General features: G+C 43.9%; 1 protein-coding gene across 1 annotated transcript in view; it reads right to left on the bottom strand.

Moving 5' to 3' along the window:
- The window catches only part of LOC144819983 (uncharacterized), a 255,521-nt gene extending 230,233 nt beyond the window's left edge, over positions 1-25,288 (bottom strand). The window contains exons 1-2 of the mRNA XM_078677656.1: positions 25,039-25,288; positions 8,579-8,640 (exon numbers count right to left, since the gene is read on the bottom strand). Coding sequence (XP_078533782.1) covers positions 8,579-8,640; positions 25,039-25,085 — 109 coding nt within the window. The 5' untranslated portion in view covers positions 25,086-25,288. The remainder of the gene's footprint in view (positions 1-8,578; positions 8,641-25,038) is intronic.
- Positions 25,289-26,179: the final 891 nt, after the last annotated feature.

Raw genomic sequence — 26,179 nt, 5'->3', positions numbered from 1 at the left:
TACATCCGCCTGTCTCGGTTCCTTAACATTTTTCTGGATGCCATGATCCAAAGGATGCATCACTACATATGCTTCCCCACCACACAGGCCAAACTGCAGAAAACAAAAACAGACTTCTACCAAAAGGCACAGTTCCCGCATGTTATAGGGTGCATTGATGGGACACACATACCTATCTGCCCACCTGCAGCCAACGAGTACATCTACTGTAACAGAAAATCCACCCACTCCATCAACGTGCAAGTCATCTGCGATGCGGCCAACATCATCACCGACATTGTGGCAACATTTCCTGGGAGCACCCATGACTCCTACATATTCCGCAACAATGGGATATACACACTTCTGGCTGGGGGAGAATTTGGAGAAGGATACCTGCTAGGTAAATCACTGTGACACCCTGATGTATACTGCTGATGAATGTGTTGGTGTTTGTTATTAATGGCACTTTCTTTCTCACCTAGGTGATAGCGCATATGCCGTGCGGGCATTCATCCTCACTCATTATCTGAACCCATCAACCCCAAGTGAGAGACGATATAATGCTGCGCACAAATCAACATGCAACGTGGTGGAGCTGACGTTTGGACTGCTGAAAAGCAGGTTCCACTGCCTCCACAAAAGCGGAGGCACCCGTCAGTACCAACCCATCATCTGCTGCAAGATCATCGCTACATGTGCTATGCTGCATAACCTGGCAACTACGAAAGGGACAGCAGCCGATTTGACCGACTCTGAGGACGATGACGATGACTGTCCACAGCCAGAGCCCAGTGCAGCAGGAGCGGCACCAGCACCAGATGGGAGACAAAGACGGGCTGAGATTACACAGAACTATTTCTAGGTAAGTAAGGAGACACAGCCAGTAATTGTGTGTGAGTGACGTAGTTTAATAGCATGTCACTATGCCACATCATGAAGAAGTCCCAATTCCAAACAACCTACAAAGCCGTCATGGGTTAATTCACTCATGTATCAAAAACAAGTGTGGCTGGCATTACCTCCTGTGCCCACGCACAACATTGCTGCTTCCTCTGTGTACACTGTCCTCACTGGCAATCTGTCCTGTGCCACCACATTGCCGTCAGCAGTGCCTCTGGGACTCTATAACAGGGGGTGTTTCACTACTGCGGCTATTTGTCTCCTCACTGTCCGCCACATCACCTGCACCAGTATTGGCAGTCTGATTATTTTGTAGCCCCCTTGCCACATCCCGGCTGGCAGTGGAGAGGCGGTTCACTGCCTTGGTGTAGTTCTCCATTTTATGCCACTCCCTGCGCCTTGCCATTCTGTCATTGTACATCTTGCTGCACAGCAGCCTCACTGAGTCGGACATGTCCCTCATGCCCTCAGTTATGTCCCTTATTCCCTCAGCCAGTGTTGTGTTCATTGTACAGATGCCCTTCTCTATGCACTGCAAGTGTGCTGTCAGGTGCCCCATCTGCCACTGAACTGATCTGATTGCCATTTCTTGCAGGCGCTGCACCTTCAACATGTTCACCTCTAGACCTGCATAGACACTCTGATCCTCGCCCTGCGAAGGTGGACTGTGTGCCCTAGCCCTGCGGCGTCTGGCACCTGTGTGTGGTCGCTCTGTGGGGAACTGTGCACCGTTGGCTGTTCTTCCCCCCTGCAGTCCTCGTCGGACAACTCCATCTGTTGGAGGCTGGCAACTGCATGCCTCCTGGGACTTGGAGATGATGGCGTTGGTGACGCTGCTGGTGATTCCGGTCGGGATGCTGGTGGTGGTGGTGTTGATGGTGCTGTTGATGGTGGTGGTGTTGATGGTGGTGGTGTTGTGGTGTGGCCCGCAAGCAAAATTACATCCTCCTCCTCCGCTCTATCTCTCCGGGGTGACTTTCCTGCCTTGCCTGGCACAGCCCTGCGCGATGTCTCACCTGTGGCGACAGATTGTATACTAGTTCACTTGTCTGGCAGCATTTGCATACAAATACATTTCATGTCTGCCAATAAATCTGATTGTCCTCTGCTTGCTTATCGCTGATGTGCGTCACATGCCTTTGGATTCAGTGGGCTGACTGTTATGATTGGTGTTACACTGGCTACATCTCCCATAATGCATTGCTGGTGTTTAGTAAAACATGTACTGGAGTGGGATTCACACTGCCTCATTGGGGAATGGGGTTGGGAGTGGGGGCGCAGCTTGGTGTGCATGCATCTTACCTTGTTTGGTTGCAGCTCTGGCTGAGCTGTCTGCATCCCCAATGCCGCTGACACTCTCAGGCTCAATGGTGGACTCCACAAGCAGTTCCAGGGCAGTCAGTGCAGGTGCTCTATTTTTGCCTCCTCCTGTCAGGTTTGCTTGCTTTTTCCTTTCAGATATCCTCTTCTTCGCCATACTCCTGATGTCATACCACTTCTTTTTTAGGTCGTCCACGTCACGGTGGGTCACACCTATGGAATTTATGAGGTCCTGGATTCCAATCCATATTTTTCTTTTTTGTGACTCAGGCACTTGTAGTGATTTTTTACCAAATAGCTTGGTGTGTTCCTTTGCCACCTCCTCAATTAAGATCTCAAGCTCCCTCTCATTAAATTTAAGTTTTCTTTTCCTTTCTGCACCATCAGTTTCCCTGTCCTGACTGTCCATTCTGGTGTTTGATGTCAGGTAGTAATGTTGCTCCTGTTTGTCTTTCTCTGCTGCCTGCTTCTCCAACAGCTTCTGGTTCAGTGCAGCTGATTGGGTGTGGCCACTTCCTTGTTGGGAGTGAATAGGATGCACAGGATTGGCTGATACCTCAATTGCAGGAATTTTGAATTACCGATTCGGTAATTAAGAATCAGTAATACCGATCGGTATTAAGAATTCAGTATTTTTTTCCCGAATTTTACCGATTTGGTAAAAATTCCCGAATTTTTACCTACATCGGAAATACCGATTTCTTAATACCGAATCGGTAAAATTCGGTATTAAGAAATCGGTATTTCACAATTACCTACATCTGGCCCTTAATGATTTAACTCAAGACAGTATACTTCAGGCAGTGATGGTTTATGTGGATTATACTGAGGCCAATGAATGTATTATACTGAATGTTATTGTATTAAACGTTATGTGAAAAGTGTTTCAAAACCCTTATTTACCTTTTTGAAATGAGGTGAGGCTGAAGCTCACAAACTGATACCGCTCTATAGTATAGATATGGATTTGTCGCAGAAATGGTTTTGGGCCTGTGATTGGGATGTGGAGAACTTTATGATAAAAACAGACAATTTTGCAAGTGAATATAATACAGTAGTACATATGTTACACATACAATGGATGGAATTTGAAGAATCCAGTGCTTTGGAGTATTGGGACATTTTTTGCCCTTTTGAAGGGTCGTTAATGTGCCGAGCTGTTGGCTACGTTTTGACTTTCGGCCATAGTGGGCGATGTCTCTTTTTATTATAGTATGCTTTTCGGATTTATAGAGCGAGCTTGCATCCAGAGGTCTCAAGGCACTGAAGCTTGAACACTACCATTAATGGAAAAACTCACACACTATCATAAAGTGTAGAAAATACACGTTTTTGCCTTTTGCTAAACAATGTGAGTGAAGGAATTAATCTAAGAAAAGGAGGGGTTAGCTGATTCAATTCTTTAGCAGCAAGTACAGAAAAGGATCTTCCATCTAGTCTAGTCTAGGAATGTGTACAGTATATGTTTTAGAAAAGAAAAGCCATAGTTAAGTAGTTTGGAATGTATTGGACTTTGCAAAAAACGAAGGGGCTGATCTATGTATACAATAATGTGATGGTAATCCTTTTGCTAACTGAAAGATAGTCAAGCTTAGCAAGCAGTGAAGAGGCATTAAGAAATCTTGCAGACTGCAATATAGTCTGTGCTGCTTGATGTTTTAGTTTGATGTATTCTCTGTATTTGGTGTTTGGGTGTACCTAAATATAAAAAACTGCAATAATCTAGCCTCTGGTGACTGCAACCACTGTTCTTCTGCATCCTTAGACAGCAACGGAAAAATAGGTTTCAGAGATATAAGGAAGTAGAGGCAAGAGGATTTCACTGAGGAAATCACTTCCAACTTTTTGTTGTTGAGTACTACTTGAGCCAAGGACTTGCTGTACAACAGCTGCACCCACCCAATGAATTTGGGTCCGAAACCTAGCTTTTTCAGGACCGCAAAGAGATAAGCCAATTCGATGGTGTCAAATGCCATTGTGGCATCCAGAGACACCACCACCACCGATTCTTGGATCGTGTTGATCCTGCCCAGAACCCCATTGAGCCGTCTCAAGTTCAGGTTAGTGTTGCGATGGGGCATAAAGCCCGATTGATCAGGGTACACCAGCTTACTAAAAACAGAGGTTAACCGGGTCGCTAACAGTCTGGCCAAGATCTTTGATTCTGCATTTAGTAGAGAGATAGGTCTACACGATCAGCACCTGTCCCTTGGCTTACCTTCCTTATTAATGGTCACCAGGGTAGCTACCAGCTGATCGTACGGAAGTCTTCCATTATCCCTGCTTTCCTCGAATATTGCAGGCAGGTGGGGGGCAATGGAGTCAGGTTTTAGTTTGTGAAGTTCTATTGGTAAACCATTTGGTCTTGACACCTTACCAGATTGCAGGTTTCTTATCGCCTGCGCGATCTCATCATTCGTAAAAGCGCCGTCTAGGGATTCTCGCTCGTCGGCTGACAGAGCAGGAAGTTATATGTCCACGAGCAGTGTTTCCGAGTCCTCTTCCGGCAGTTCAGTGCTAGAACAGTATACTCGGTGGTAATGGTTGGCAAACTCATTTGCAATCGCCTGCGGGTCTGTTATGATACCTCCTGTTCGTCTACAAGCTCCGGAACCAAGCCGTTCACCAGGTCTCTCCAATCAAGCCAGGCATGAAGCTTGCCGGCTTTGTCACCCAGACCGTAGATCCTGCCCTCCTTTTCTCTCCCTAAAGTTTTGGCCATGTCGGTGGCGATGGCCCTGTATTCCTTCTTTTTCAGCTTGAGTTTGTGTTGCATTTCTTCTGTGGCCTCTCTTTCCCACCCTTCCTCCAGCCAGAGGATATCTTTTTCCACTTGGACCAGGTCCTTCGCCTTTTCTTTCCGGTCACCTGCTAAAAGTGAGAGAGCCTGACCTCTTAGTACCATCTTAAAGGCCTCCCAGAGAGTCTGGCCCAATGCGACAGACCCTATATTTTCGGCGTAGTAGCGGTCTATGACCCAAAGGAGAGCCCCTCTGACCATCGGATTGCGCAGATACCAGGGGTTGATGGGCGCAACCTTGTCCACCCATTTTTAACAAAACCTTTTTTAAGAGGACTAGGGGTCACTACAGTTTTTAAAGACACTGAGATAATGTTGTACAGCACATTCTTGCTGGAAAGAATATTTGTATGTAACAGAGGCATGGGGAGCAGAACTAGAGAAGATGCACACTTTTTGTTACGTCTTCGATGACATCTTCAGGCTTAGAAACTGTGGCAATTAGTTCTGAGTCCAAAACACATTCAGGAAATCTGGGCTCCATTTCTGGCAAGTGGAACTTCTTACCTCTGCTGTCCTGGGGTCACCCTGCTGTCGAACCCAAAACTGAGCTCCAAGTACAGCTCTTTAGCACTTGAACCTCAGACTAGTAAAGGAGAGCTGTCAAATTCTCACTTAGGGTGGTGGTGTGGGCTAGAGTCTCAGAGGTCAGCGCAAGGTGAATAACGTTTGATTTACAACTGTCCAACCAGAACTTGGTCATATGAAGACAAGTTATTTTGTTTACATACAACTGAATCGCCACAAGTGAAAAAAGTACTTCTGAAAATTGGTAACGGAAGAGGTAAGGTCAGAGTGTCACTGTAGTAGGAAGGCCGTTACTTTTTTCTGAATGTAAATGAGGAGAGAGTAATAGGTCACATTCTTCCACCCAAGTCTCTGCATGAGACTCTCTTCCATGTGAAGATGTACCTCCAAAGTCATTAGCCTCAGGTAAGTAATGTTTACGGGTTGCCAGAAACTAGCTATCTTTCCCTCTTGTGGTCCCCACTGAGTCAAAATGTTCACAGTTCTGCAGCAGGTGAGGAATGCAATCACTTGCACTAAGGAGCAGAGAGATCTCTGTTGGTGGCACACAAACGTGTGCTCACCAAAACCTTCTCGGCTCAGCTTTGCCCCTTTTTTTTTAAGGATGCGCATGTGCTTCTTCCTGATCCAGAAATCCCCCAAACAAATGAATGGAAAACCCACCCAACTACAGGTCAGATGGCCATTGCTTGGGTGCGTACATGTAAGTGGTATTTTTTTTGGGGTTGCTGCAGATGCACATTTTTGTCCGTGCATCATGAAATCTGGCCCAGACGGGAATGGGCCAGGGGGCATACAAGTTCTTAGACGTTAAAGTTGCATGTTGCAGCACCGCAACTCCAGTCAAGTTTTGAAGTCAGTTCTAGAGCCCCTTGGGAGCAGTCAGCATTCTCCTGCACCCCATCACACAAGGGCAGGGGTACTCATAGCAGATTTTGCTGGGAGAGTATCTCTGCAACCCCTGAGCAACTGTTCAACAAGGCATGTGTAGAGTTTTAGCAAAAGCCTGCTGCAACTGTGGCATCTCGGCTGCCTGAGCATCTATGAACCACAGTACCTTGCGTAGTCCCATAAATCCCGGGTCTCTGGAAATTCCATATGAAGCCCGCAGCTGTAGGATGTACGTTTCACGCACCTGGGACTGCCTTCTCTCATGCTCTTTAGCTCATGGCTGCTGCTCCTTGCTACTCTGACTCAATAAATGGACAATCACCTGCCAGAGGGCTTGCAACTGCTATTTAAAATTGCACCACAGCTAGTACAGTTCAGGTTTTTGTTCCTATGTCTTAAAATGTTCCTATATGGCTGTTTCTTCCTTGATTGCATCTGGTTTTCCCAATCCTTTGTGCTACCTGTCATGTAACTTTTGATGTAATTTCCTTTTCTTGTTCTATTACCACCTAAAGGCTTCAGTCTGGCTGGAGGTTGCATCGCAACAAAGCCATGTTCCTCGGTTTTTTTCCTTGCTCCCTCCTCTTGCTGATCCTGGCTCCTTGCTCCTGAAGAATTGCACAATTGGATTCATGGACTTCTGGTTTTCTTCAACCCTCTGAAGTTTTCGTCCAGCAAGTAGTATTTTTATGCATTTGGCTTTTTCTTCCTGAGAAGGTGATAGTTTCTAGAGGGTACTTGCCTCCCACTTATTCCGGTGTGTGGTGACATTGTGGCTTCTGGAAACAGTCACCAGTACATTCGACATGGAACACTAAGACTGGATTACATGTAAATGTCCAGATCTGAAAATAGCCACGCTGGACCACGTTGGAGGAAATTAGTAGAATGCACACTGAGGCACTCAGGGATGGGGGAAAACATTCCCCTGTTCCTAACAGTGCAACTCCTCCCCCGCGCCTTGCAGAGTACATGGCACAGTCTTCCGCATATCTCTCTGTGGGCTTTAGTCTTCCTTTTCTGGACAGCTCTCTCCTGGAGGTACAGTTCCACGAATCATCTCCCTGCAGCATTTCACTTTTTCCCTCAGGAACATTGTCCATCAGCACTTGTAAGAGTGTTCAGCCTTGGAGCTCAGAAGAAATCTCTGGACACACTGCTGTCAGTCTCCTCCTAGGGGCAGATTACCTTTACATTGGCCCACTGTGCGGGATCCTACCCACTATTTAACCTATTCAGCATGCAGTGATGACAATTTAAATATGCCTTGAAAGTGCATAATATGAACATCCAGGCTTGTAATACAATTGCAGAATCTCCTAGGCAGTTGGCGAAGGAGAGTCCTGATTCTATCAAAGACAAAGGGGGTCCGTATTATGACCCCACTGTGGTTCCTCACCCTAGTAATGGTCGTAACCTGTACCTTTTGATTGGGGCTAATACCAGTCACAACCAACCAGGCGAAAATATGAGACGTCAAGAAATGGTTGACATGGAGAAGAACACTCATTTCAGACGGATGACGTGGAAAAGAGGAACTCGTTTTCACAAGGACTATAGACCTTTTTGGGGGAGCGTCAAGAAAAGAGGAAGTGGTTTATGGACTGCCATATTTATAATGTTCATGATTGTACTTTGTTGTTACTTCCTGCCTGGGTTAATGGGAACTGTAGTTTGCTTTGAAAGTGCTATCAAAATAAACAGTAGGAATAATGTGAGGGTCTTGTAATAAAATCTGGTGCAAAATGGCCGTGATGCCATTGTGCCGACTTTGCTCTATATGAAACTGCAACAACAACTTAAAATGTCTGGTGTTGCGCGAGCTACATGCTACATTACCCCTTGCTAATTAAAGACCACACATATTCAGACCAGGAGGAGCACGTACGACGAGTTAGGCAACCTGCACTCCCCATATCATCTTTGTATGTCTCTTTTCATGTCATCTAATCACTTTTAGGCGTAGCTTCACACGCAGTTGCCCTCAGCGCCTGTCTACCCAAACCGGTATAATTGTATATGGCCACTAGGTGGGAGCATTGGGCTAATGCCCGTGTGATGAATGTTGAATTCCATTTCTTTATGAAACTATATTAAGGGGCACGCATTCATGCACGGACGTAGAGTAATATAGATGACACTGCATTATGCATTTACCTCGGTCTGGGGCACAGTTGAAATATCCCGGTAAATGGCGAAGTCTGGTCACCAGAAAGACCCTGTGAACACAGAAGTGCATAGAAACCTTTATTTGTGCTTTGCTGTGGTAATTATTAAAGTGGCACTGGCAACATTATAATTGACATTTTAACTGAAGCATTAACAAGCCATAAGAAAGAACAAGTAGGCAGTGACTTGTAAACACTGAGCAGCAAATAAAGTGCAATATTCATAAAACACCGATTCCCAGTTCAGTTTCTCAGCTGGCCATGACTTTGAAACACTCTCACAGAAACACTTCATGGCAGACTCACGCGCTGCTGTCTAGCTTTGTTTTTAAATATAAAGAGCAGCAAAAAAAGGACAATAATTATAATTATGCATTTTCATGTCAAAAATGGGAAATGTAAACCTCTTAGTGACGGAATTGTAAAACAAAAGACACGCTGATTTTTTTTATCAGACATAGAAATAAGATTTAATCCGCATATATATAGATTGACAAAGGCCTCTGTGCAGGCCGAAACGCGTCTCTTGTACCTGGGATTGAGGGCGACATGATTACTTAAATTGATGCCGAATCCTGAAACCACTTCGTGGCTGTACCTTGTTCCATGGAGTTTGTCTTTGTGGGAGCTGGATGTTCTGTTCATATATATATATATATATATATATATATACATACATACATATAAATATACATATATATATATATATATATATATATATATATATATATATATATATATATATATATATATATATATATATATATATATATATATATATATATACTCACTCAAAAAACCATAGGTTTCAGGAGTTATATAGTTAGGAATTCGTTTTTTAAAAACCTTTGAAATTCACTCAAAAAACTATAAGTTTTAGTGGTGTTATAGTTAGCTGGACATTTTACTCATACAAAACCAATGAAATTGCTCCTATATAGTTAGTTGTACTAACTATATTTCGCGCACCCGCAATCCACTGCTGATGATGTCACATATTAGATCATTCATGACCTGGTCAGTGACATCACTGATGACATCTCAAATGACATATAATATGTAATATATATCATGCATTTTAAATAGATCTTTCTATTCATGGCCTGAAAACAAGTGCAAATCTTTCACCTCCTCAATAATGTCCAGTTTTTAAACTTTTCATCTTTTGACTTAGAATGTGTTCGTAACACTCGTTCCCCATCGCTTGAATTGACAATATTAATGACATCACTTGCACAAACACACACAGAAGTAACAAAAAGGGCTTGTAAATTGTGAAGTTATACCAAAAGGTGAGATGAATGAAGCTCCATCGAGTAAACTATGTGATTGCAATAATGCAATGCCCTCCAGACAGCATTAATCAAACTTAACTTTAACACATGTCAGCAATCTGGCCTTTCCTGGATAAGACAGTGTCAAAAAAATCATACGTTACTTGAAAACGTACAATATTGAAGACATTTACATATCCTATAAACAAGACATTCAATGAGTTCCACCTCAGTAAACTAAAATACACATTGGGGATGGCCACCCCAGCCAGACATTGTAATAATACCAATATCCCCCCTGTCCTGAATTAAATCTCTGAATCTAGTTACTCCAGCCTTGGGCATCGGGGCACTGATGCTCACAACGTGGCCTTGCACCAGGAGATTAGGGACACAGATTTTGGAAAATATTTGGGGTGTAGTCAAGGTTTCCCATACTTGGCATTGCGAGGCTCCCCACCCAGGGCTAGAGTCCATGACCTTCCAAGGAGGGATTATCTTTTTCTCATGGCTCGTTTGTTGTGTGTTCATCAAGAGAAGGGGCATAGGTCCATTACCGTCTCTCTGTTTAGATCCAAGATGAAAAAAAATCCTCGATATTGCACCATGGTTCAAATCCTCCTGGATCCCTCACTTTAGCCTCTGCCACTCCTCTTCATGGGGTGCTCAACACTAATAGGATGTCATTGCAGCTAAACATGACTAACCCAGGAACAGTGCAGGGCTTTGCAGGAGATGTAATCCCAGCAGAGAGGTGCCTTTAGGGACAAAGGATTGAGATCCTATGGATTTGGCTTCCTGGCCACCGGAGAAAGGAGATCTTAACGCCAGGTGATCTCTCGGGAGACCTCACTCATTCCTAGCATGGGGGGGCTGCCAGACCCACAAGTGCAAGCTTTTGGCAATGGGATTCTACCCATATTGATTATCTTTTCGTGTTGATGCCTCACTTTTAAAGTCCACATCGGACACGCATATTCATTCAATAGTAGTCTCTGATCATGCTACAATCTCGATGTCCATTCTTAGCCTTGCTGATAAAGTTGGGAGTTGAACCTGGTGCCTAAACTCTGAAATTCTAGAGAACAAAGCTGTAATTTCTGACCTTAATAATGAGATTGATCTTTTCTTTCAAGAAAAAGAACATTTTGTCAAATCCCCAATAATACTATGGGATACGTTTAAATGTACTATGAGTGGGCAAATCATTAAATTAATGTCCAGAAAAAAACTGCAAAATGAAGAGAACACTTAATCACTTGGGGATGAAATTTAAAAAAAGAGGAACTATATAGATACTATAACAATAAGTCCCTACTTCAAGACATCAAACAGTTAAAATACTCCTTTAACTCCATTGTCAGTATAAGGGCCATCCTCGTGTTCAAGCCCAAAAATCAAGATAACTGCTACTATGCAACAGAGCTGGTAAATACCTGGCCTCCACTCTTAAATTTCCCAACCTCAACAACCAACTTAATCACATCACAGACCAGAATGGTTCACAAAAATTCCACAACCAAGAGATTCTTGAGGTCTTCAGAGAAATTTACAAAAAGATGTATATCCCAAAATCGTCATTTGATAAATCAAAATGATAAGATTTTCTTAACTCGTTACCTATGATTACAGTTTCTGAAGAAGAAAGGATGCACTTCAATAAACCAATAGAAACAGAGGAGATTGTTAAAGCGACAAAGGTCATCTGCTCTGGGAAAGCGCCCGGCCCGGATGACTTCCTAATTGCTTTTTATAAAACGTTTCCATCTTCAATCATCAGGCACCTTAAAAATACTTTTGATCAATTTGTCCTGTCTAGCAAGGTCTTGATACGTCCGCTGAGGCCTCCATAGTGGCCATACCCAAGGAGGGCAAGGATCATTCAGATCCAAAGACTTTTCGGCCCATTTCTCTACTAAATATTGAAGCACATATTTTTGCAAAAAATGCTAGTCAACAGGCTAGAAAATGGTATAACTAAATTTCTCCATAACTCCCAAACCGGTTCTGTCAAAGGGCACCTAGTGAGAAACTCCATTCACACTTTTTATCAAAATCAAAGTTCTACTTTTTTCGCTGCTGACTGCGGCGATTGCTCTTGACGTGGAAAAGGCATTTGACAAAGTCTCCTGGCCTTTTTACATATGGCCCTTTCATTAATATGGTTTTGGTGCTCTATGCGAATCACTAAGCAAGCATTTGGATTATTGGCACCACCTCCTCATATTTTGACCTCCACTAAGGTCTCGTTCCCTTGTGCACCTTCTCCTGATGATCTCTTGTTAATATACTCTTTGACGTGGTCCACATGAGTATCCAGGGTTTGCTCTTGTGATTACCTCCAGGGCATGTGGATTTCTGGTCTCCACCACAGACTCCTCTTTAAAGAACAACTTTGGTTTGGCTATTTTGGCTCTCGTCTGGGTTCTCTTAATATTCATGACAGGGCTGTTTTAAGGGAAATTGGTGCCTGATGCCTATGGTACTTTAGGTGGACTGCTCTCCCTACTTCTTAACACTTGTAGTTATTTTCATCCCATCCATAATTCCAGTTGGAAGGCACATGCACAACTGTATGTGCTGATCTACTTTTGTAGCAGAGGCCACTTGATTGGGCCATAATAGAAAAGGAAACCAACCCCCAACAAGAACAAAATTGTTCAGGGCTAGGGGTTTCTTATAAAGAATGTGTAAGAATACATGGGGGTGCTTAGAAGCACCGGCATAACTTAGCCTAATAGCATACTCTCTTCCCCTGCCTAACACTTGCCTTTTCTTCACTTTAAAGAAACTCAAAAGAGTTCATACACTCTTCCCCAGTCTTTGCTCACCTGGGGAAGCTGTCATATCCACTGTTTAAGCATATTGGGTTCACCGATACCTGCTGTATCGTCAATGGTTCTCTGAAGATTCGTCAACCTCCACCACCTGTAATAACAGCGGCACTACAGCTTCTCCAATCTCTGTCGCTCCTTCTCTGCCACTCACCTGAATTCATGGACCACAAGCTCAAATATCCTACCCATGAGGCTCACAGGCTCTAGGGCAGTGTGGCTGCAGGACCTGCACCAAACCGCATGACACATTGTTAATGTTCGAAGTCAGGACTGGCAAAAAGCAGCACTGGCACTCGCTCACGAGCTAGGACCCTGAAACACTAAGGCAGAGTGACATGCATGCATGTGCCAGCCGCTTTGGTCTTCACCTCTTCACATCACTACTCCAGCTCCCAGCAATCCTTCTCTAGGTTCCGCCTTTATTTCCTTTAATATGGGGGAGAGGCAGGGGCTGCATGCTTGGTAGTGGGTTTGCATGACTGTACTCACTGACACAAAAGGACCAACAGGGATGATTTAGGCTGTAGGCCCTTAATTGTAAATCTCTCCATGCCAGAACCCCTGATCAGTCTTCATGCTTTCTATAAATAGTGCAAATCCGACTAATCTGGTCTACAAACCGGCATATTTCTTATTACTTCAAATATGTGCAGAACCAAATGCTCCACCCCAAGTCAGGCATTCTACTTTGCACACCATCAAAAGCAGCTCAACATATGGTGGCTTGCTTTGTCTTGGATAGCAAAATATTTAATCTCATTCCCTGTATTGTACAAGGACTCCAATAGCATGCCATCAAAGCTAGATTAATCTATAACATGGCCTGTCCTACTCAAAGTCTTACACTCAAGCACTCCTCTTTACATGACCAAAAAGGTGAACATATGTGGAGGCCAAAGATCTTTATGCAGTGTCCAGGCTTTCATCTTACAAATTCCAGCATTATAAAAAGAATGTCCAATGACTCACTCATATTTGATACTGCAAGATTTAGGTAGTAGTGTTCCCTAAGGAGACGTCTGCACAATTCACCAACTACGATTGTATTATGTACATCATGTAAAACGTGACACAATTCGTATAATGCCCAACATATATATAACAATCGGGTGCTAAATCCGCCCCAGACACCTACTACCCAAAGGTGCTGTCGGTACCCACAGAAGTGAAGCCAAATCGCAAAAAACAAAATTGAGGCTACCCAAAGCACACCTTATAAATTTCTCTTTTGAATTCTAGCTAGGTAATGGTTTGTTCCAGGATCAATAAAACCTCTATTGGACAATAGGACAAAGTGTAACAAACATAATCTTCAAATGCGAAGATCCAGATGGTTCAAAAGTAAATTCACTGTCAATCTTATTGTAATTTCATCAGTTCTTTATTGGTATTCAAAAACAAATTCATATAAAATCTGCCAGCACTTAGTTTGCCAACATGTGTTTCGTCTTGCACTAAGACTTTCTCATGGCATAGGTACTGGTGGTGAAAATCCCAATATCAACTTGGATGGAGAACAGACACCGATTGGTCAACTCATCCGGACCAGATTGTAGAATTCCTCACGGGATCCCAACAAGGAATCTCACCCAGATGTAGGTGGTAAATGGCACAAGTCCAGTCCCCACGATAGCCTGCTATGTGTCACGCAGACCGTCACACGTTAAAAAATTATGATGAAACCAGCCCCAAAAGTTTGTGTCAGCCGGCCATAAGTTGAAAATAGTAACTTGCGATTGAAGGAAAGTCGCAGCGTAGTTTCTAAAGTATGTAGCGGGGAGCACCTGCCATTCAAGCCCCTCCCAGTAGACCTCAAAGAGATATGGAGCCAAAAGGGTTTTATAAGGCATTGTAAAAATTCCCTGTGTAGCCAACGAGGCCAGGGGCTGTTGAGCCGTTCATAGCATCAATGGCACTAATTATTTCTTTAGTAGAAAAGGGTTCAGCCAAAAATTGCTGTTTAGCCTGGAGGCAAGTTAGCCTGGAAACTACCACCATGTACCGAGCACGTATGGCATCCGCAACATACCTGTTAGGTCAGATTGTGGGTTCCCTCTGACGTGGTGTGACACGTCAGTTAAGTACTTGGGAATACACGTCCATAGGGAAACTGAACATATTCGTGCGACAAACATATGACCCAACACCTACAAAGCCTCCACTGGCTCCCCGTTGAGAAAAGGGTCACCTTCAAGCTCCTCACCGACATCTGCAAATCCCTCAACAACATCGGACCCAAATACCTCAACGACCGAGTATGCTTCCATGTACCCAAGAGAAACCTCCACTCCGCCGACCTCACCCTGGCAGAGGTCCCCCTTATCCACAGAAGTAGACCCGGCAGGAGAGCTTTCTCCTACATTGCAGCCAAAACCTGGAACGAGCTCCCGGTCATCATCAGGCGCTCCCCAACCCTCCACTCGCTCAGGAAGGACCTCATGACCTGGCCCTTTGAATGACCCGGAGCTTCCCCCCCCCCCGCAGCGCCTTGAGACCCTCACGGGTGAGTAGCGTGCTCTATAAACCACTGACTGATTGATTGATTGATTGATTGATTGCTTAACCCCTTCTACGCTCATGACGAGCTCAGCTCGTCATGAGCGTAACCTGCGCTACGCCGATGACGAGCTGAGCTCGTCATGTAACGCGGGATTTTCAAAATCGCAGCGCGCAGCGGGAAAACCGCTAGCGCTTTTGCGGTTAACTGCGGCTAGACGGTGAACACTCTAGAGTCGCAGGTGGAGCGCTGGTTGAGACTTCCTCTCTCACTGGCTGGTTGCGCCGCCATCATCAAAATGGTGGAACTTCCCAAGTTTCTATATTTGTTCCACAACATCGCTGTTCAACTCCCTAACAGATTTTTTTGCATGCTTCGTTCACATCTCAACAGAATTATGTGGGAGGAGATAGAGCCAGGGTCAATTGGAACCCGTTAACCTTACCATACGAGAGGGGTGGACTAGGGGTCCCTAATTTCCAGATTTATTATTTAGTAGCGCAGTGTAGTTTTGCACACTATTGGTATCATTCTGACAACCGACTCCCTTACGCACGTCCGGAGACTGACCTGGTGCTTCCTGCCCCGCTGAAGACAATACTACCAAAAGAGTTCCCTAGAGACCCCCGTGATATCCAGACTGTTTCGACTACTAGCAGGGCATGACAGAAATTAACACGAGTTACCAGAGGGCACACCCTTTACTCTTCTGCGATTCCGATTGCAAATAATGCATGGCTGCCTATTACCGATGAGATGTTGGTTCAGCGCACACTCACTGCATACTCTCTCGAAACAATAGGGGACCTCTTTCCGGGAGGACATGTGTTTTCCAGCACAGAGGAGGAGCGATTTAGAGGGGCATCTTTCATAGACCAATTTGTGTTTTGCAGGCTTCGTAGAACTCTGCGTGCGTACATCACGGAATTCCCTCTGGAACCAGCAAATTTTCCATCGCTAATGCTACTGATCACAAGTAAGGGGGCGATCAACTAATATTTAAGCTGTATAGAGCCAGTATAGCCCTGGTCCCGAGTAGAGATGCTAAGATCCGGGAAGTATGGGAACAGGATCTGGGGCACCCAATACAAGATTCACACTGGGATTATTGCTGCGCTCAGACCAAAGTGGTCTCACTTAACAGTAAACATAAGTTGACACATTTTAACATTCTATGGAAAGCATACGTCACCAGCGAAAATCCACGGGATTTACCCCAATCGACCACACACTTGTGCCAAGTTTGGTGCCCACCACGCTGATTTTGCCCACATGACTTGTAACTGTGTAAAGATAGGATGCTATTGGAGGGCCATCTTCACACTCTTATCTAAGATGATACTACACACTATAGCCCCTGTACCTGCAATGGCTTTGCTGGGAATCGTGCAAGAGATCCCTCAACAAATACGCAAATTCACATCTATTCGCGCTTCTATTGGATTAAAGGGAGATAGCACTGCACTCGGGGAGCAAAGTTATCCCTACCACAAAAGCCTGGTTCAATAGTCGGGTATACTGTACTCGATTAGTGAACTATTTGACATGACTCAACCCTTGGCGTCCAGGCCACGGGACATCTGGGGGCCACTTAAGAGTTATTTGCTGGAAAATCGCTCGTCCCCCCTTTCGCAGCAGCCGGCAGTAATAGTGCCTGCCGGGGTGGGTTAGACCTCTGCGGCTGTTTATGATGCAAGTAAACACCTCTAAAATACAGGAGGTGGGGCATGAACCTTGGAATAAAGTGACGTTTACAGGTTGACTAATCAAAATGTGTATGTTGCCGCGACAAAAGTGTGCGTTATGTACTTGTCCATTACTCTAAGCAATGTACTTTGTACTGTTGCAATGAGTAGTTAATATGCAGTTTTTGTTGTATATCACTGTGAAAATGGAAATAAAGTTTAAAGAAAAAAACTTGCCTCCAGGCCACTTGGTGAAAGAATTTGTGCATGTTGGTTCCTCTTAAGGAGGGGCCTCTCATAGAGCACTCCATTACAGGCACACATGAATTGCAATAATCCATGCCTGAAATTCTCACTGGGGAAACCAACCAAACTAGTTTTTTACCTTAACCATTTTTTCTTTACAGAGATGGTGAAAAGTGGATTTCCTTCCTGTTTTCATCCACTAGATTAGTCAATCCTCCTTTAAAATGTCAGCTAGTTTATTCGGTGATTCGCAATTTGTGTGCTCTGTAAAATTCCACATCTCGCCTTCTTCTACCTTCAGGATTTGTTTACCAATTTCTCCTGTCCTCTGGACCTTCTGTTCCTGTTTGGCCTGTATGGGTTTCAAGCAGGTTTTTTTAAGGCCTTCAGCTTTTCCCTGCTTAGACCTTAAATTCGAACCTGCTTCTTAGATTATTCCTCAATCCCATATCAACATGGGGCAAAGAGCAGTTTTAGGAAGTGGCATGCCTTATCTTCATTTTCTGAAGAGATCTACCACATCAATGCTGCCTCAAAAACCAGTCCTTGACACACAAAGGCCCTAGAAAAAAGGGCTGACTGAAGACATGTTGAAAAGTTATTGTTGAGGGGACTTACTGAAGTAAAGCTCACTGTGCGCAATGAGTAAGTGAAAGGAAAAGTGAAAATATTTCTCAGGAGCCTACCACTAAATAAAGTAATCAGAGCTCTAGAGGAAGCCTGTTCCAAGTCAACACTGGTTGGACCTGAGAGCTCAATTTATCCACAGACTACAGCTTCTATTTAAGGATTATGATGAAAGTGGATCCTTTTGAGTGCAGGTACCTGCTCAATACGTAAATCTGGACCCTGCTGCCACAGTGTTTGGATGCACAGCATTTTCTTTACAAAAATAGTCCAATTTTAAAATAACTCTGCTGAGTATAGGCAGCTTATACAGACATTTGGGAGGTTTGGAAACAAAATGTTGTCATCTTAGGTCATAGGTCACCAAATCAAATTGTGGGTGATTTGCATGCAAGAAATGTCTTTTTAGGTGAATCTGCAAACAGTCAGTTACAGTGATATAAGCGAGAAATACAAATAGTATTTATAAAAAACTGCAAGGTCAGCTAACAATGTTGCGTAACACTCTGTTTCGAAGCAGCTGCATGATGAAACAAAATCAACATTATATATAAATATATTTATATATATATGCATCCACTCGCAAAACCTTCGTTTCAAACACGAAAATCACGGGCATAGACCAACTTTTACTCCAGCATTATTTTTTATTTAATCCCATACCGTCAGACGCGTTTCGGCCGTCAAGCGGCCTTGATCACCTATATATATCGCCTATGCAGCGCGCATGCACTGACAGGCAAAAGGACCTTTTGGGATCGCTAAGGCTTTTCAGGCAAGCACGTGCACGCGTTCCATTGCATTCAATGGCAACGCGTGCACTTCAGGAGATTCACTTGCGAGAGCGAGTGCCGCCAAATGGCAGCAATTATCGCTCCCGCAAGGGAATCCAACGCTCGGGGGCCGCCTACGCCCTCTCCACTCCACTTCCTCATTCCAGTGCAGCATCCTCCTCTCCCTCACAGGGCCTGGTACAAACGTACCAGGGGTTCAAACCCGACCCGTCCGGGCAGGGTCAGCCTACTAGGTAGGTCTCATATGGGTGCTATTGAGTTTGGTGTTTTGGGCTCTTGCTATCTAAATGAGCATGTGAGACTATTCAGTGAGCAGTGTGAGCTATGCACACCACAATTATTAATATCATAATAATTACCTACATTGTTGCGATCCTCTTTATAATGAATGTTATTTTTTTTACATCAACGTTATTGCCACAGTTTAGCAACAGTGTAAAGAATATGTGTTGTTTATTACCCAGTTCGACGGCAGTCGCTTAATCGACATTGGGAGGATGAAAGGCTCCCAAGGTAGACCTGCACGTTAACATGCCTCTGTTGTTATTGCATCGAATTCTGTGAGGGCTTTTGAGCCCCAATACACCCTCGCAGCAAGCTGTAATACTGGTGTTGTTTTGCATTATTCAGTGCCTCAAAGGAGAAGAGGGCGCTAGGATGCAATGTCATGTGACAGAACGAGGCAGTTGGACCCCACCCCTCCCCCTCCTGAAACATTTCACAAAATCAAGCTGTATGCAGTTCTGGAGCCAGCCCAGCGCTCACATGCATCAGACATGTCTTCAGTACCAGTAGCACGGTGTCTAGAGCCAGCCCCAGCCCGCCCATCACATGCCACAGACATGTCTTCAGTGCCCATAGGACGGTGTCTGGAGCCAGCCCCAGCCCCTCCATCATATGCGAACAGACCTGCTTTCAGTGCCCATAGAACGGTCCCTGGAGCCAGCCCCAGCCCGCCCATCTCATCCATCCCAACAGCCCTGCCTTTGTCTCTGAAGTACAAGGTGAGCGGCCGTCCATTGTGGTGCAGAATGTGAAAGGGCCCTCCACCCCCGTGAGCGCCTATTAATACCCCCCAGGGGACTGATGGCAGTCCCACGGCTTGAAGATTGCTGTGTGGAATCGGGGTTCTCATCTGCTGGGGAAAGGGGAGGTGGGGGGTCGAGCGTGGGAGACCTGGAAGTGAGAGCAATGTTTGATATTTGTTGCTGCCGCTCCTCGCCTTACTTCAGTAGAGTGGATGTTTGTAGCAGTTATATGGCGACAGGGCCTCTTGGCGCTGAATGAAATAACTAGGAAACGATCACATGTTTTATGTTTAGTATTAGCGCACGGACACTGGGTGCAATAATTTGAGCAAATAGAACCAAGCTCACTGACCGTAGCCATTGAAGGCTGAGCCCGCCCCGCCACGTCAGGGCTCACAGACATCTCACAGTAAGCGCACAAATCCAACCACAAAGAAGAGGGGAAACCCGGCTGTATCTGGAGACTTCAGTCTCAGGACGAATCATAGCTGGGACATTTGAATGATGTCATTTGAAGTATTTGTAAGGGCTTATGTACCAGGGCCTCGACACACCACACGGTCTAGAGAGATGGTACAACGTTAGGACATGCACGGCTAGGCCACTTTATTTATTTTATATATTTTTTGTAGGATGTTATTTTACCATATCCATAATGTGCGGAAAAAAATACCTATTACACTTGTAGAAGCCGCAGTATGAGGAAACATGACGTCACACTTATGCAGTACTTTGGAAATCGGACGTGTTTCGGGTTTTCTATATTTTAATAAAGACAAAGACAGTTTTTTAATCTCAAATGTACCAAAAGAGCTGCTTTGGTTCTGCAGATTATTTCAATAACAGTGTGGTGACTGCGGCGGGGAGTTGCCCGATGATTCAGGATGTCTGTACAGCCCAATATTGGCGAATCTGTTTCATGACCATTTAAGCCAGGGTTGCGTGGGTTCATGAAGTCCTGGCTGAGGTAGGTGGAATCTGTTTATATGCTGCTCCTATTGTATTGTATTGTAATTGCATTTATATAGCGCTTACTACCCCTGACGAGGCGTCAAAGCTCTTTTTCGGCGAGTAGCACGCTACTCCGGGACCCATAGAGGATTAGTGTTGAATTAGTATAGTGAAACATGCAAGTACATTTTAAGTGGTGGATAGGTTAGTCAGTTATTTGGATTTGGAATCATAGCAGAAGGACAGAGGAGGACAAAGGTTTGTATTTATATAGCGCTTGTTGACGCACGCTATTCAGGAAGCTTACAAAGGATTAGTGGTGAATTATTATAGTGAAATATGAAGTAATTTCAGTGGTGGATATTAGCCAGTTACTTGTAGTGAGAAGGATAGCGGAGGGATAAAAGGGGAAGAAAGACTTGCATTCATATAGCACTTGTTACCCCTGTTGGGTGTTGAATCGCTTTTCTGGTGAGTAGCACGCCACTCCAGAACCCATAAAGGATTACTGTTGAAAATTAGTATAGAAAAAATATGAAGTAATTTGAGTAGTGGATATGTTATTCAGTTATTTGGGTAGTATATTAGTATAGTTTAATATGGAATTTGAGAAGTGAACATGTTAGTCTGTTAATTTCGATTGAAAAGGATAGTGGAGGGATAAAAGAGTCAAAGAATTATTTTTTTTAGGTCTTACCAATAGGAGGAGGCTTTTGGATGAGTAAAAATGAGTTTTGGAGGGGAGGACTCAGAGGAAAGAGTTTAGAAAGGTTTGTTTTAGGGGATCGGTATAGTAAAAGAGGTGTCAGATGATACAAGGAGGGTTAGAGTAGGAGAGAGTCTAGAAAGGGTTATTTTGGCAATCATAGTATTGGTATGGGGTTTGGGATAAATGAGAGAGTGGATGTAGAGGATATATTGTTTTTTTATGTGACCAGCCATTGGAGGTTAGCGGTAGCCCTAACCATTAACAGATTAAAGAACTTTTTTCATGTAAGGGTTGATATCCCACATCTGGAGAGAGGGTCAGGGACTGTTCATGGCCACAAGCAATAGTTAAATAATGTTCGAATACCCAACACCAGTTCTTCAGCCATGTACTTAGTAAGCCTGGGAGTTGATCAGCTGGATTGGATTTGGTTTTAATTGTCATGGAAATGGCAAAGCATTTTCCAGATAGATTCAACAGTAAATATCTCAATAGTAACTAAGCAGCTGCAAAGAAACGCGTTTTAAGTAAGATGAGTGCTAAGGCCCAATCATTGAATTTTGCGTACACATTGCTGAAAAAGAAATTGAGCTGCCCTTCCTACAGTCATCTGTTGAAAGTAATGGCAGCACACATATTACCCACTCTGACATATAGCTTGGAAATAAACTCCTACACACACCTGAAGCCGCAGAGCTACTTATCAGCGCACTTCCACCCAGCGATAAAAAGGAGTTTTATTCTGTACCGATTAGGAGCATACGATTCGAAGGATTTACTACCAACATGGAAAGGCAAAAACCAAAATGCAAACTGCCGTTTATGCCGATACTGCAAAGAATCCATAAATCAGTTGATGTGTGTATGCCCTACATTATTAAATACATTTTTAATGAACTAAACATCCGCACTTGTAGGCAGACTGTAATCCGCTGGATGGAGGATACATTCAACATATTGACTTGCCGAGGGGTCAAATTTGTCATACAAATAAGCACCCTCCTCCGAAAAGCGGGCGCGGACCTAAAATAGTTAAAGGGACAGTTTTTTACAAACTTTAATGGAATGAATTCACCAGAAATGAGTGCTTAATATTTATGTTAAACACTACATATGCAAATGTAAATTATTTTATAAAAATAGATAAATGTTTTTTAACTTTTGTAATTAGAACATTTTTATAAAGGGACCAAAAAAGAATAGTTTATCTACTGCACTTTATGGTTATGAAAAAAACAAATAAAGGACTTTTAGGACTTGAGTGCTCTTACTACAATTATATTTTTTTATCTAGAAGATCACAGCATTATTTCTCTTGATGGAATTTGAAGGCTGTTTTGTCCAGCTCGGAGTTGAAGGGACAGAATTTTAGGTATCACTACAAAGATATCAGAGTAATTATCCAGGGGTTGTGGTCCATACTGTGGTACCAAAACTAAAATGCTACACAATCTTTACATTTTCTGCTAAAGTGAGGGACCGAAAGGCAGCAACTTTGGTCTGTGATAAGCAACTAGACAGGGTAGTATTTCCTGAATAAACTAAGATCTGTAAGGTCTGAAGAGCCATACAAAGGACAATAAGTAGAATTTTCTGTTGCACAGGCAGCTACTTTAATGTGTGCAGTTGACTAGAAATTCACAAAAGCAACATTTTCTTCAATATCAGGCAAAATGCTAAATTCTGGCCCTAGTGGAACTGCCCACATTGACACAGTGGCAGGCCCAAGGGAATGGCAATGCTATTCTACAGGCGCAAAGCAATGTTTGGGGTAATTGCTGCTCTACATACCTCTTGAACAATAAAGGAAAAGACTTTCATTAGCACCTTCATTTGATAAATGCGGGAGGAGACTGTTATCGACGAACGCATCTACCTTCAAACTGAGCTTTATCATCACAGGCTCCAGTGTGAGTTAAGCGCTTATCTGGGTTGGCCAGAAAGACAGATAAAAAAGCCAGATAAGAAAGCCACCCACTGTCATCAGCTATCTTGATCTCCTGACACCCTTGCCTTTGTATAACTCTATTGAAGCTAAAATAACTTTTGACATTTTAGAAAACAAGGTATCTTGCAGATATACCACTCACTAGCGGTTAACTCTGCAGATCTGTTTCTACATTTTCAACTTTTTCTACAAACTTACGGTCCTGACAGGACCTGTTAGAGGATGAGGAATGGAGAGAGGCTAGAGGACACCTCATGAGCAGGCTATCCCACCCCAACTCCGAATGACCACATTTAAGTACCTGCATAGGGTACACAAGAGTCTGAAATGGCTATGGTGGGCAGGTAAAGCTAGTACTCGAGTTTCCTAGAAATACCACTCGGAGATAAGGGATTTTTTCCATGTGGTGTGGCGCTGTTCATTAATCCAAACACATAGGTGTAGAATCGGATTCTTGCAGGGGAGGACCATGGGCTATTTCATCAACTTCATCCCTAAGTTAGTCAGAGGAGCACATTCACAGTAGATCAGACCATTTCTCCAAGAGTAACATGGTAGATGCAGTTCAAGTTTTTAGATTTTAGATATGTGTTCCGCCATCAATGTTGGCACAGCCAGTGCTTGTTGCATTCCCGGATACAAATTTGGGAGTTATCAATACTGAAATGGGATTCCTTGGAGTCATGGAGGAGGTGAGGGGGGAACTTAAGGCATATGATTGCTGGCAGAGATACGTTTCCTCCTGGCCACATGGGATATCGCCGGCTACTGGCAAGCTAATGCGGCTACACAAATGAAGGCCGTGAACTGGCAGGATCTTTGCTCCCGAATGGGAACAGTCATTTGAGTGGACACACCTTGATAGGAAAGAAAAGACTAGAACCTACTGTATTATTGCTGTGACGAATTACAAGCATTGTGGATTTGTGTAAATGAAAACTCCACCACACTGGCAGAATTTCCCTGTGGGCGAACCCAGTTGTGAAAGCAAAATCACACAATTTCGCACTTTGCTAATCACAAATTGGATTTACCTTCACCAATAACATTTTTTGTAAGGTGATCTAAGGTGCACACAATTTAAGAATTGTTTCGTAAGGAGTAAAGTTATTTTCAATTTGTGTATTATATGTGTAAGTACGAGAACATAACAATGTATCTTTTTAAAAGGGCTCCAGCAACCATGAGGTATAGCTGACATTATATACAACTACTAATGTCTAAATATAGCAGTTGCGAACTCAACCGCAATAGTTTAATTCAATGTGCATCTCTTTAAAGCCAGTGCCTCTGCTCCGGCTCCTGACTCAACCCGCCAACCTGAGTAATTGACTTTAGCCGACAAAGAATTACAGGCACCTTCTTAATATATGTTCACATGCCTGTTCCAATTACACCTTTATCAGCCACATGAACTGCTCTTCAATTAATGTTGCTAGTTACCATCAATTTATCCATCACCAGCGGCGACTCAATTATGTTTGCTACAGGATTCGTCAGCTAATAAACTACTGCATTCATGTTTGGGGAGGAATTCAGCCGTTCGTGAAAGTAAGATGGATAAAAAGCACTTTACAGCCTGCTCTCACCTGCATCCCTTACCCTCCTCTGAAAGCAAAGACCACACTGTGCTGAATGTGCACACTATATATAATTTCGGGATGTGGTCTATGCTTGGTGGGTGACTGAATAATTTACCTACAGCAACATTAGCCCAGAAATGCATTTAATCGAAACCACACTACATCTATCATATTTATTAATACTAGACACATCTTCCGAAGTACGCGCCGCGCGCTAGCTGTCACTCAAAGCCAGGGCCACTCCCACTATATTACTGTGCACGTCCTTACTCGGGCGGATGAGGTTTGTTCATCCGTGTGGGGGAGCTGGGCCTCATTCTCGTGCACGAAGGTTCATCCAGCAGCTTCTCCCCGAATTCACCCCCGTAGGCGGTGCTGCTCGTCGCTCTCCGGCGCTGTTCGTACCCCCAAGCCGAGCGAGCTCTTCGCGTGATCTCTTCTAGACCCTTCCGGTCCCGGGGCACGCAGGAGGCCGGTCTTGGAGTGAATTCGGGAGCCCGAAGGAAGGGAAAGTCTGACATTCTTGCAGACTATTTGATGGAACTTTGGGATGCGCGCGTCTTCCGTGCAAGGATGCAGGGCCCTGCGCGAGCCTCTCCTGGCTCCAGGAGGTGATCAAGCTGCAGCCTGCGTGTGAATGGGTTGGAGTCACTGCCAAATTGTTGACATGCGTTGCTGAGCGACAGTGCAGCGGCAGCTTTTACGGGCGAGCCAGTCTGCATGCCACAGTCAAAAGGATTCTAAACATGTACTGTTGAGTCTGGCGATTTATAAACACGGCCCTTTCTCCAATTTTTACAACACGTATCTGTTATTTGCAAAACCACATTATAAAAATCAAGTGAAACAGTTTTAACAGTATTCCCTTATATAATAATTTTGCACACCAGGGGGCATATTACCAACCAATAGAGATAATTTTTGTCTCTAACTTGTTTAGAGACAAAAATTATCGACGCAAATCGGCGATTTTTATCGCAGATAAACCTTGCTATTATCAAGGTTTATCGCAAATGCGATAAAAAACGTCCGCAATGCATGAATATCGCTGAAAAGTCAGCGATATTCATGCATTATCGAGCAAATGCTCTTAGCCATGTTGCCATGTTATCCACCTCCCATTGGATAACATGGCTAAGAACTGCTCAGGGCAGGTGTTAGCTTTTGGAGATATTCGCGCTTAGCGCGAATATCTCCAAAAGTTGGTAATAGGAGATAGCGATGTTAGCGACTGTTTCCAGTCGCTAACATCTTGGCACGCCCACTTTGCATGTCATTAGTGATAAATATCACTGACATGCTAAGCGGGGCCCAAGATGGTCGCTATCTCCTATTAGCTGTCGCTAACAGGTGTTAGCGACAGCTTGGTAATAGGGAGATAATTTTATCTCCGCTTTCTTGGCTTTTAAAG

This window comes from Lissotriton helveticus, chromosome 2_1 (assembly GCF_964261635.1).
Source record: "Lissotriton helveticus chromosome 2_1, aLisHel1.1, whole genome shotgun sequence".
NCBI lineage: Eukaryota > Metazoa > Chordata > Amphibia > Caudata > Salamandridae > Lissotriton > Lissotriton helveticus.
The sequence above is the reverse complement of the archived record's forward strand: the minus strand, read 5'-3'. Positions and strand labels throughout refer to the sequence as shown.